At 49.3% G+C, this 12,525-nt stretch overlaps 1 protein-coding gene across 2 annotated transcripts in view; it reads left to right on the top strand.

Annotated features, from left to right (window-relative positions):
- The window catches only part of btbd7 (BTB (POZ) domain containing 7), a 61,793-nt gene that overhangs the window by 43,273 nt on the left and 5,995 nt on the right, over nucleotides 1-12,525 (top strand). For both annotated transcript variants that reach the window (XM_080860587.1, XM_080860586.1), the window contains 7 exons: nucleotides 139-347; nucleotides 3,490-3,565; nucleotides 4,000-4,160; nucleotides 4,833-4,976; nucleotides 5,247-5,436; nucleotides 8,367-8,545; nucleotides 10,553-10,978. In XM_080860587.1, coding sequence (XP_080716713.1) covers nucleotides 139-347; nucleotides 3,490-3,565; nucleotides 4,000-4,160; nucleotides 4,833-4,976; nucleotides 5,247-5,436; nucleotides 8,367-8,545; nucleotides 10,553-10,978 — 1,385 coding nt within the window. The remainder of the gene's footprint in view (nucleotides 1-138; nucleotides 348-3,489; nucleotides 3,566-3,999; nucleotides 4,161-4,832; nucleotides 4,977-5,246; nucleotides 5,437-8,366; nucleotides 8,546-10,552; nucleotides 10,979-12,525) is intronic.

The following is a 12,525-nucleotide window of genomic DNA, read 5'->3' as shown; positions in this document are numbered from 1 at the left end:
TTTTTTTTTTTTGTCACGTTCAAGTTGCTATGCATTGAATGTTTTAACATCGTAATAGGACTAAGTTCTTCAACTGCATTGTGCTCATGATGATTGCCTACTGGAGGATCACCCAGCCTGCTGCTGCTCTCTCCCCAGGCTGTGAGGACCTCATAGCGGAGAGCGTCTGCCTGGAGTCTCTGGTGCCCATCCTGAAGTGGAGCTCGCAGCCCTACGGCTCCAAATGGGTCCACAGGCAGGCCATGCACTTCCTCTGCGAGGACTTCAGCCAGGTCGTGACCTCCGACGTGCTGCACGAGCTAAGCAAGGACCAGCTGCTCGCTGCCATCCAGTCCGACTACCTGCAGGTGAGGAGAAGGGATACATACACACACACACACATACACACACACACATACACACACAGACACACAGTTTCTAATGTATCCTGATGTCATTGTGGTGGCAGTGTGCATAATGATATCAGCCAGAATGCCACTATGCTTCATTTAGCCTACAGAACCTGTCACAACCCTTTTCTGAACACAGACAAATGGCCTGTGTGTGTGTGTGTGTGTGTGTGTGTGTGTGTGTGTGTGTGTGTGTGTGTGTGTGTGTGTGTGTGTGTGTGTGTGTGTGTGTGTGTGTGTGTGTGTGTGTGTGTGTGTGTGTGTGTGTGTGTGTGTGTGGTCTTTGTGTATGTGTGTGAATCTGTATTCTAAACACAACTCCCATCCACTGTCACGAACAGCCCTTATTTAATCCTCTAAGAGGAAAGAAACGGCTAAGCAAAATGCAAACTATGCGTGTGACAGTGAGTGTTTAAACAAGGCCAGGAAAAGCCTCCAAAAGCAAGAACTCCCCAGGAAGGAGCTGGAATGGTGAATAAGGCCTTCAGCTTCTCCCACATCACTCCATTACAGACACGGAGAGAAAAAGACACAGAGAGAAAGAGACACACTCACAGAAAGAGACACACAGAGAGAGACACACACAGAGAGAGAGAGACAGAGAAAGAGAGACACACTCACAGAGAGAGACACACTCACAGAGAGAGACACACTCACAGAGAGAGACACACTCACAGAGAGAGAGACACACTCACAGAGAGAGAGAGACACACTCACAGAGAGAGAGAGACACACTCACAGAGAGAGAGAGACACACTCACAGAGAGAGAGAGACACACTCACAGAGAGAGAGAGACACACTCACAGAGAGAGAGAGACACACTCACAGAGAGAGAGACACACTCACAGAGAGAGAGACACACTCACAGAGAGAGAGACACACTCACAGAGAGAGAGACACACTCACAGAGAGAGAGACCCACTCACAGAGAGAGAGAGACACACACTCACAGAGAGAGAGAGAGACACACTCACACAGAGAGAGAGAGAGACACACTCACACAGAGAGAGAGAGAGAGAGACACACTCACACAGAGAGAGAGAGAGAGAGACACACTCACAGAGAGAGAGAGAGACACACTCACAGAGAGAGAGAGAGACACACTCACAGAGAGAGAGAGAGACACACTCACAGAGAGAGAGAGAGACACACTCACAGAGAGAGAGAGAGACACACTCACAGAGAGAGAGAGAGACACACTCACAGAGAGAGAGAGAGACACACTCACAGAGAGAGAGAGAGACACACTCACAGAGAGAGAGAGAGACACACTCACAGAGAGAGAGAGAGACACACTCACAGAGAGAGAGAGAGACACACTCACAGAGAGAGAGACACACTCACAGAGAGAGAGACCCACTCACAGAGAGAGAGACCCACTCACACTCAGAGAGAGAGAGACACTCAGAGAGAGAGAGACACTCAGAGAGAGAGAGACACACTCACAGAGAGAGAGACACACTCACAGAGAGAGAGACCCACTCACAGAGAGAGAGACCCACTCACAGAGAGAGAGAGACACTCAGAGAGAGAGAGACACACTCACAGAGAGAGAGAGAGACACACTCACAGAGAGAGAGAGACACTCAGAGAGAGAGAGACACACTCACAGAGAGAGAGAGAGACCCACTCACAGAGAGAGAGAGACACTCAGAGAGAGAGACACACAGAGAGAGAGAGAGAGAGACACACTCACAGAGAGAGAGACACACTCACAGAGACACACTCACAGAGAGAGAGACACTCACAGAGAGAGAGACACTCACAGAGAGAGAGACACTCACAGAGAGAGAGACACACTCACAGAGAGAGAGAGACACACTCACAGAGAGAGAGACACACTCACAGAGAGAGAGACACACTCACAGAGAGAGAGACACACTCACAGAGAGAGACACACTCACAGAGAGAGACACACAGAGATAAGATGCAAAGGGGGAATAAAGTGGGGAAAGGCAGGAGGCAGAGAGCTGGCGAAAGAAAATGATTAAGAAGAGAGGGAGAGGTATAAATAAGAGAGAATGACAGGAAAGGATGAGGTGAGAAGGACACGAGAGGGAGAGAGGGAGAGAGGGAGAGAGGGAGAGAGGGGAACAGAATAAAGGAATGAGAGAGAAACTGAGAGAGGCTGAGAAAGGGAGAAACGAGAGAGCAAGGTCTCTATTTGAAGGGCTCCTGGTGTGACCAAATCTGTCTGTTTATCTGCCTGGGCCCCACCTGTGCCAAAATGAGCTGTGTGTGGCTGTGACTTGTGCTGCTCACATGTTTGTGTGTTTTTGTGTGTGTGTGTGCGCGTGTGTGTGTGTGTGTGTGTGTGTGCGTGTTTGCGCGCGCGCAGGGTGACTCAGTGCTATCAGATGGCGTCCCTCACAAGCTTAGGGCCATGATCTCATGGTTAAGACGCAGTGGCACCGCCCCCTAACACACACCCACACCCACACACACACGCACACACACACGCATTCCCTCGATCTCTCTCGGTCACACTCTCCCTCCCTCTCTCATATGTCTCATTTAATCTCTTGTTTCTGAAGGACATTGACACATCCCCCTCCACATTCTCTCCCCTCCCTCTCCTTCATGGTCCTCCTGTAAGACTCACTAATCATACTCACGTCCTTTTTCTCCCTCTTCATTTGGGGAGAATCAGGATGGGGTCGGCTGACCCCTTGGATGTGGTTTAAGAAGAGTGCGTGTACACGCGCGCACACACACACACACACACACACACACACACACACACACACACACACACACACACACACATTGAAATGCACACCACGCCTGCTACTATAACTGGTCGATGAGCTCAGCATGGTTTCACACACAGTCCCTCAAGCTTGCACGGCTACTGAGAGGCTTTCTGTTCCCACACACACACACACACACAGATGTCTCATGCATGTGTGTAGGAACCTAAGATTCATCTTCTGTTTCAGTGATAATGAGGTGTGTGTGTGTGTGTGTGTGTGTGTGTGTGTATTAAGCTCTCTTTTTCACAAATAAGGTCAGTTCATTTTCATCAAGATAAATTCCTCAAGGTCCTCTTCATGTCTGTTGATGGCTGTGTGTGTGTGTGTGTGTGTGTGTGTTATCCAGGCCAGTGAGCATGACATCCTAAAGTACGTGGTGAAGTGGGGGGAACAGCAGCTCATTAAGAGAATGGCCGACCGAGGTAAGCATCTGACCACGCCCATGCAGGTCTAAACACACACACACACACACACACACTCACACTTTCTCATTAACACTCTCACTAATGCACAACGTACGCAGGCAAAAACTAGCACACACACCCATACACAGGATTGTTTACGTACTCATGCAAACTGTTACGTAGATAGTCAAAATGATATACAAGGCAGGCACTAGCATATCGAAATGCATAGAACAAGTTGAACCCACTCACAGATATAAACCAACACTTAAGATGCTGAGCCTGTATGTCGTTTTTAATTAATCTTTTTACTGGCGTGCTAATATGGCTGTTTGGAGGTATGGTAACCTGTGCGTGCATGATTGTGTGTGTCTGCATGCTCAGATGCGTGTGTTGCTGTGCTAACGTGTGTGTGTGTGTGTGTGTGTGTGTGTGTGTGTGTGTGTTTCCAGAGCCCAACCTGCTGAGTGGCACAGCCCACAGTGTGAACAAGCGCGGGGTGAAGCGCAGGGACCTGGACGTGGAGGAGCTGAAGGAGATCCTGTCCCCTCTGCTGCCCTACGTCCGCACCGAGCACATCCTGCCCCAGAACAGCGAGGTCCTCTCGGACACTGTGAGTCACTGTGTGTGTGCGTGTGTGTGTGTGTGTGTGTGTGCTCTTGCTCGCTTGAGGGGATGCATAATCCACAACTGCTTCTCTGTGTGAGTCTGTCTGTCTGAATAATCTATAGCTAAGGACGTGTCACTGTGTGTGTATGTGTGTGTGTTTGTGTTTGTGTGTGTGTGGGGGCGTGTGTGCTCTTGCTCGCTTGAGGGGATGCATAATCCACAACTGCATCTGTGTGTGAGTCTGACTGTCTGAATAATCTATAGCTAAGGACGTGTCCGCTTGCGGGTGTGTCTGTGTGTTTTTTGTTTTTGGAGGGTGAATGGTTTGGGTGTGTGTGTGTGTGTGTGTGTGGCAGTGTCCTGTTCTACCCATGCATACTAGTTATATGAGTGCCTGTGTGTGAGGGTGTGCGTTTGAAGAGCGCTTGATCGTCTCTAATCCTGAGTGTTAATTGCTGCGAGATTCTTCTTTCTTGCCTTCAATTATTTATAGTGTCCTTACTTTACGGTGTGTGTGCTAACCTTCCCCTGTGCTCAATGTCTCTCTTTGTACCTACCCTCTCCGCTTCCCTCCGTCTTTCGCCTCCTCTCTTCTTTCATCTCTCCCCCTCCCCCCCTTCTTTTTCTCTCCTCTCCTCTCCTCTCCTCTCCTCCCCCTTGTCTTCTTCGCCTGCAGATGAAGCGTGGCCTGATCAGTACTCCTCCCTCAGACATGCTCCCCACCGCTGAAGGGGGGAAGGCCAACGCGTGGCTCCGGCAGAAGAGTGCCGGCATCTACGTGCGCCCCCGCCTCTTCTCCCCCTACGTGGAGGAGGCCAAGGTCAGACCACCACTCAGACACCTTCCAGAGACCTCATGTGTGCTTGTACACACACACACACACACACACACACACACACACACACACACACACACACACACACACACACACACACACACACACAGACACACACACACACACACACACACACACCTACCTTACACTCAGATGCACAGATTTATTTGTGCACAATTAGCTTTTGTAAATGTGTGACCATATGTGAATGGTTGTTTGTGTCCTCGTGTGTGTGTGTGTGTGTGTGTGTCTCAGGCCATCCTGGATGAGATGATGGTGGAGCAGACAGACCTTGTGCGCCTGCGCATGGTGCGGATGTCCAACGTACCCGACACGCTCTACATGGTGACCAATGCCGTCCCCCAGTGCTGTCACATGATCAACCACCAGCAGATGCCAGGCGGCCAGACAGCCCCGCCCTCCGTGGTGGCCAATGAGATACCAGGTGAGCGGAGATACATTTGCCCCCAACTATCCCCATTCACCTCCGTAACAGCTCCCGCCCCCTAGTCCTATGTCAGAAGCACATGGCAACACTGACGCCGCACACAGACACACACACACAGACACACACACACACAGACACACACACAGACACACACAGACACACACACAGACACACACAGTCACACACACACACACAGTCACACACACACACACAGACACACACACACAGACACACACACACAGACACACACACACAGACACACACACACAGACACACACACACAGACACACACACACAGACACACACACACACACACACACACACACAGACACACACAGACACACACAGACACACACAGACACACACAGACACACACAGACACACACAGACACACACAGACACACACCCATTAAAGTTCTGAGCGTTTGAAGTCTGACTGGTAGGAGTAGCTGGTTGGGTAGATGAGCGAGGTCAGGTTGGTGTGTAGGATGCTGCATGTTTGCATGAGGGCAGCAGCAGCTACTGTGCAGATAGATGCATCACCTTTTTTTTTTTTTTAAAGTACAAAGCCCTGGGACTTGGGCGCTGTCTTTGGCGCGTGACGAGGGTCTTCAGAAGCACTCTGTCTATCGGGAGGTTTTTAATGACATGGGCCTGAGAAGCTTAGAAGCCTGCTGGTATATATAGGGTTGCCCCATGTGTTTGCCAGATAGCTCAAGGCTTAACGAAATGGATTTGGTTGAAACGATTCAGGCTCTGGGCTCTGTATCGCATTGGGACAATTGTATTGTTATGGCACTATATAAATAAAATTAATTGAATAGAATTGAAACCGTCACGGATGGGGTTTTTTTCTCTCTTTTTTTTATGTTTTTTTCCATGGTTCCAAATTAACATTATCGACTGGAGGCGCACAGGGCCCAATGGTTGAACTTTGACCCTAACCCTTTGGCTTTGTGCCTGTGCTCTCTCCAAGCCGCGATCAATCTCGTCCTCCTCACATGCTTTCAGTCAATACTACTACCCACTGTTAACTATTAGCACTTCTTAGCTCCTTCTCTCTCTCTCTCTCTCTCTCCTTCATTTTATTTATGTCCCTCTTCCCTCCTTTCTTCTCATCTCTTGTTCCGCTGCGTTCTGCTCCTCTGAATCCTCGTGTTCTCTCTCTTCTTCTCTTCTCTTCATCTGATTTTGTTCAACCTTTTATGTAACTAGGCCAGTTTGACAGCAGATTCTGTTTTGTCTGACGACCTAGAAGAATCAAGGAGACTTTCACTTGCTTTCACCTAAATGTGTCTCTACCCATGCGACCCGTCTGTCTCTCATGCGACCCGTCTGTGTCTCTACTCATGCGACCTGTCTGTGTCTCTCATGTGACCCGTCTGTGTCTCTACCCATGTGACCCGTCTGTCTCTCTCTACCCATGCGACCCGTCTGTGTCTCTCTACCCATGCGACCCGTCTGTGTCTCTACCCATGCGACCCGTCTGTCTCTCTCATGCGACCCGTCTGTGTCTCTACCCATGCGACCCGTCTGTCTCTCTACCCATGCGACCCGTCTGAGTCTCTCATGCGACCCGTCTGTGTCTCTACCCATGCGACCCGTCTGTGTCTCTACCCATGCGACCCGTCTGAGTCTCTCATGCGACCCGTCTGTGTCTCTACCCATGCGACCCGTCTGTGTCTCTACCCATGCGACCCGTCTGTGTCTCTCATGCGACCCGTCTGTGTCTCTACCCATGCGACCCGTCTGTGTCTCTACCCATGCGACCCGTCTGTCTCTCTACCCATGCGACCCGTCTGTGTCTCTACCCATGCGACCCGTCTGTCTCTCTCCTTGTCCTGCCTCATTACCGTCTTACCTTGCTTAATATCTCTCCTCCTCACACAACACACACACCTCCTCCCCTATCTAGCCTCCTCACACAACACACACCTCCTCCTCCTCACACGACACACACCTCCTCCCCTATCTATCCTCCTCAGACAACTCACACCTCCTCCTCCTTACACGACACACACCTCCTCCCCTATCTATCCTCCTCAGACAACTCACACCTCCTCCTCCTCACACGACACACACCTCCTCCCCTATCTATCCTCCTCACACAACACACACCTCTTCCCCTATCTATCCTCCTCACACAACACACACCTCCTCCTCCTTACACAACACACACCTCCTCCCCTATCTATCCTCCTCACACAACATACACCTCCTCCTCCTCACATAACACACACCTCCTCCCCTATCTTTCCTCCTCACACAACACACACCTCCTCCCCTATCTAGCCTCCTCACACAACATACACCTCCTCCTCCTTACACGACACACACCTCCTCCCCTATCTTTCCTCCTCACACAACACACACCTCCTCCCCATCTAGCCTCCTCACACAACACACACCTCCTCCCCTATCTATTCTACTCACACAACATACACCTCCTCCTCTATCTATCCTCCTCACACAACACACACCTCCTCCTTAATTCCCTTGATTCTCGTCTTCCTCCTGTCTGCTCCTCCCGCTATTCCAGTGTTCCCAGTGGAGCCTCTCTTTGTTCTCCTTTGCTCCATCTTCGTCCTGATCTACTGAGATCCTAAATGTTAATGTCAGGCTGCCTTGTGGATGCTGAGGCAATTGGTGTCGGTTCACTCCACCCCTGTATGTATTGCACAGATGGGTTGAAACACCTGAAGATGTGTGTTGGAGGCAGACTCTGTCGATAATAGTTCCGTTCCTCACATAGTGATCCTGACAGTAGTGGTCAACAAAGAAAGGAAAACAGACACACTAATGAAATTTTCTGATGAAAGCTAGAAACTAAAGAAGTTAACTCAGATGATTTGTTTTGTAAAGCTCTTTCACTCACTCTGTGTGTGTGTGTGTGTGTGTGTGTGTGTGTGTGTGTGTGTGTGTGTCAGTGCCTCCTCTGTGTGTGGTGCGTGACATGATTCGGCGCATGCAGGAGCTGAGGCACATGGAGCAGGTGCAGCGGGCGTACGCCTTAAACTGCGGGGAGGGCGCCACCGTCAGCTACGAGCTGCAGCTCCGCGTCCTCCGAGAGTTCAGCCTCCCCGACGGAGCTGCGGAGCTTCTACAGGTAAACACACACACACACACACACACCTTCACACACCTTCACACACCTTCACACCCTCACACACACCCTCACACACACCCTTATACACACCCTCACAGACACCCTCACACACACACACACACACACACACACACACACACACACACACACTTCTCCATATTCAATTTCATTTGCACCATGGCCCACAGATATTCTGCATGCCACCATCATGAAACCACAGCTGTAGAAGTGATCCAGCGAGCAAAACATGCGTTGCCAGTTTCATTCAGTTCAAGTGGAAAACTTGCACAGACGCTCTTCACACACTCTCAAACAGCCCAGAGTTCCTCGCGCTCTCAAACACTGTCAGCATCACCTGCCAAATCCTGTAGCAAACGACTCCAAACAAGCTGCTCTCAGAACTAGAAATCCTCCGAGGCATTTGTTCTTTGTTCCTCTTCCCGTCGCTGTCTGTGAGAAAAAGTTTCGCAGCTCTTACACAGCCATCTGACGGGACTTACACGTGAATAATGAATCTACAGGGAACTGTCCTATGAAGCTGATTAAAACGAAATGATACCAGGGAAAATGAACTCACTGACACGACACACAAAAAAAAATGTCCCCACACTCTAAATTCCCGTTTTAGCTGTGGTGCAATTCCCTAAGAAAATGTATGTTCACATTTCTACACAGAGTTAATACAAACAAAGAGCAGCCATCTTTCTTGTTTTTCTAAGCTAAGAGCCTCCTCCTTCTCTGTATGTAAATGCTCTTGTAAGGGCAAATGTTACACCCAGGACGCTGCGCTCATCCAGTGAGCGTCGTCTGGCACTGCCCCCAGTCCAAGCAAGGCAATCCAGACTATTCTCAGTTGTAGTTCCACGTTGGTGGAATGACCTGCCTAGCACTACCAGAGCAGGAGCGTCCCTCCCTACCTTTAAGAAGCTCTTGAAGACCCAACTCTTCAAAGAGCACCTCTCTTCCTAAACTGGCACCTTGGCTCAACCTGCACTTAAGCAGCAACAGGCCCGCACTTCTTTTTTTTTATTTATTTTTGTATTCTTTCTATGTCGTTTTATAAGCAGTATTTATTGTTACACCAGGTTTTTAATGCTCTTAGCTTGATTGTTCTCTCCCTTGTACGTCGCTTTGGACAAAAGCGTCTGCTAAATGACTAAATGTAAATGTATGCATTTTTGGCCCTATCTCTCCCAGGGACATAGTATAATATTTATAGCAGTCCAGATCCGTTCTTCCGGCGCACTGAAAAGATGCATAGAGCCAAAGCATAAATCATACTGGCTGAGGTTGCAGCTATGGAGGTGCTTCCAGTTGGAGGGCTGGCACCCTTAAGACCAAAGTGCCTCTTTAGGATTCCTTGCTCTCCTGTATGCCTGGTGGCGAACATGCCCGCCTGGCGTGACCTGACAGCTTCACCCATCATGCGGCTGCTGTTTTCTGCAGAATAAACCCTGTAGAATTTTGTACTACTCACAGTAACCTATTCTGACCCATGTGACAGGACAGCCCATGTATTTCAGGGTCATTATTCTTGCATGAAGATCTCGCTGACACGCTCCTTTCTCTCCTCTTCCCCCACTCATCTTTCTTCCTCATCTCTCTTTCTGGTTCTCTACCTTTTTCCCCCCTTCTCTCTCTCTGTCTCTCTCTTTCTCTCTCTGTCTGTCTCTGTCTCTGTCTCTGTCTCTCTCTCTCTCTGTCTCTCTCTGTCTCTGTCTCTGTCTCTGTCTCTCTCTTTTCCATCTGTCTCTCTGTCTCTGTCTCTGTCTCTGTCTCTCTCTCTAACTCTCTCTCTCTCTGTCTCTCTCTCTCTGTCTCTGTCTCTGTCTCTGTCTCTCTCTCTCTCTCTTTTCCATCTGTCTCTCTGTCTCTGTCTCTGTCTCTGTCTCTGTCTCTGTCTCTGTCTCTCTCTCTCTCTCTCTCTCTGTCTCTGTCTCTGTCTCTGTCTCTCTCTCTGTCTCTCTCTCTTTCTCTTTTCCATCTGTCCTGTCCTTTGGCGACCAGAACCCTCACAAGTTCTTCCCGGAGGAGCGGTTTGGCGACGAGAGCCCCATCCTGGCCCTGCGGCAGGTGGGCCGCTGTCGGGTGAACAGCACCCCGGCGGGCGAGTCGCTCTTCCCGGAGCTGGAGTCCCTGGTGGGCTTCCACCCTCCGCTGCCCCCGCCACCTCCACCCTACCACCACCCGAGCGCCACCCCCGCCCACAGCCAGATGAAGAGCGGCTGGCGGCCCCGTGCCACCTCTCAGCCGCCCTCGCGCTCCTTCTCCTACCCCTGCAACCACGCCCTGCTCCAGCGCACCCAGCCTCTGGGCCCGCAGGTGCCCAGCCCAGCGTACCCTTCCTCCGCCGGGCACGGCAAGACCCTCATGCCACCTGACTGCACCAACTTCTCAGTGCCCGGGCGGAGTGTGCATCCTGACAAGCAAGGGGTGAGTGTTTGGGAATTAAGAGAGATGAGAGTTTAGGAGTGGGAAGGGGTATTGATGCCATATGCCTCTGTGTCCTTGTGTGTGTATATACAGTATATATATGATTGTGTGTGTGAACGCGTGTGTCCATGTGAATATATATATACAGTCATGGACGAAAATGTTGGCACCCCTGCACTTCTGTCAGATAATGCACCACTACTCCCAGAAAAGTGTTGCAATTACAAATATTTTTGTATTCACATGTTTATTTACTTAGTTTGCATCGGAACAACACAAAAAATCTGACAAATAATGCCAAATCTGACTTTATTACACATAAAACTCAAAAATGGGCCGGACAAATGTATTGGCACCCTTAAGAAATAATTGTATTTGAAGCATGTAATGCTCCTTTAATCTTTATTTAAACTCACCTGTGGCGAGCCACAGATGCTGGTAATATAGGAATCACATTTGCAACCAGTTAAAATGGAGCAAAGTTGACTCAACCTTTGTGTTGTGTGTCTGTGTATACCGCGCTGAGCATGGGGAAAAGAAAGAAGAGCAAAGTATTGTCTGAGGACTTGAGAACCAAAATTGTAGAAAAGCATGGACAATCTCAAGGCTACAAGTCCATCTCCAGAGATCTTAATGTTCCTGTGTCCACTGTGCGCAGTGTCATCAACAAGTTTACAGCCCAACGCATTGTCGATAACCTCCCTGGATGTGGAAGGAAGAGAAAAATTGATGACAGAATGCAACAAAAGATGGATAAAAAAGTGGATAAATAACCTAGAACAACTTCCAAATAAATTCAAGCTACCCTGCAGACAAAGGGTACAACGGTGACAGCTTGCACTATCCATCGCCATTTGAATGAAATGGGATGCTATGGTAGGAGACCCAGAGGTCCCCACTGCTGACACAGAGACGTAAAAAAGCCAGACTTGAGTTTGACCAAACTTTCTTGGGGAAGCCAAAATCATTCTGGGAGAACGTCCTGTAGATAGATGAGACCAAAGTAGAGCTTTTTGGTAAAGCAGTTTACAGACAACAGATGAGGCCTTCAAAGAAAAGAACACGGTCCCTACAGGCTAATATGGTGGAGCTGGACCGATATTTTGGGGTTGCTTTGCTGCTTCTGGAACCTGATGCCTTGACTGTGTGCATAGCATCAGGAAATCTGAGGACTACCAAATCATTTTTGGGAGCAATGTAGGGCCCAGTGTCAGAAAGCTGGGTCTCCGTCAGAGGACATGGGTCTTCCAGCAGGACAATGCTGATCTCAAATCAGTAGTTGGGAGAGGGCACCCTTCAAATGTGAGAGACCTGGAGCAGTTGGCAAAAGAAGAGTGGTCCGAAATTCCAGTAGAGAGGTGTAAGACACCTCATTAATGGTTACAGGAAGCAATTGATTTCAGATATTTGTATTTCTTTATTTTTAAGGGTGTTCTACTTATTATAAAGTTGAGGGTGCCAATAATTTTGTTCGGCCCTTTTTTGAGTTTTAGGTGAAATAAAGTCAGATTTGGCATTATTTCTCAGATTTTTTGTGTTTTTCCAAT

This window comes from Sprattus sprattus (genome assembly GCF_963457725.1).
Source record: "Sprattus sprattus genome assembly, chromosome: 2".
In the NCBI taxonomy this organism is placed as follows: Eukaryota; Metazoa; Chordata; class Actinopteri; order Clupeiformes; family Clupeidae; genus Sprattus; species Sprattus sprattus.
The sequence above is the reverse complement of the archived record's forward strand: the minus strand, read 5'-3'. Positions and strand labels throughout refer to the sequence as shown.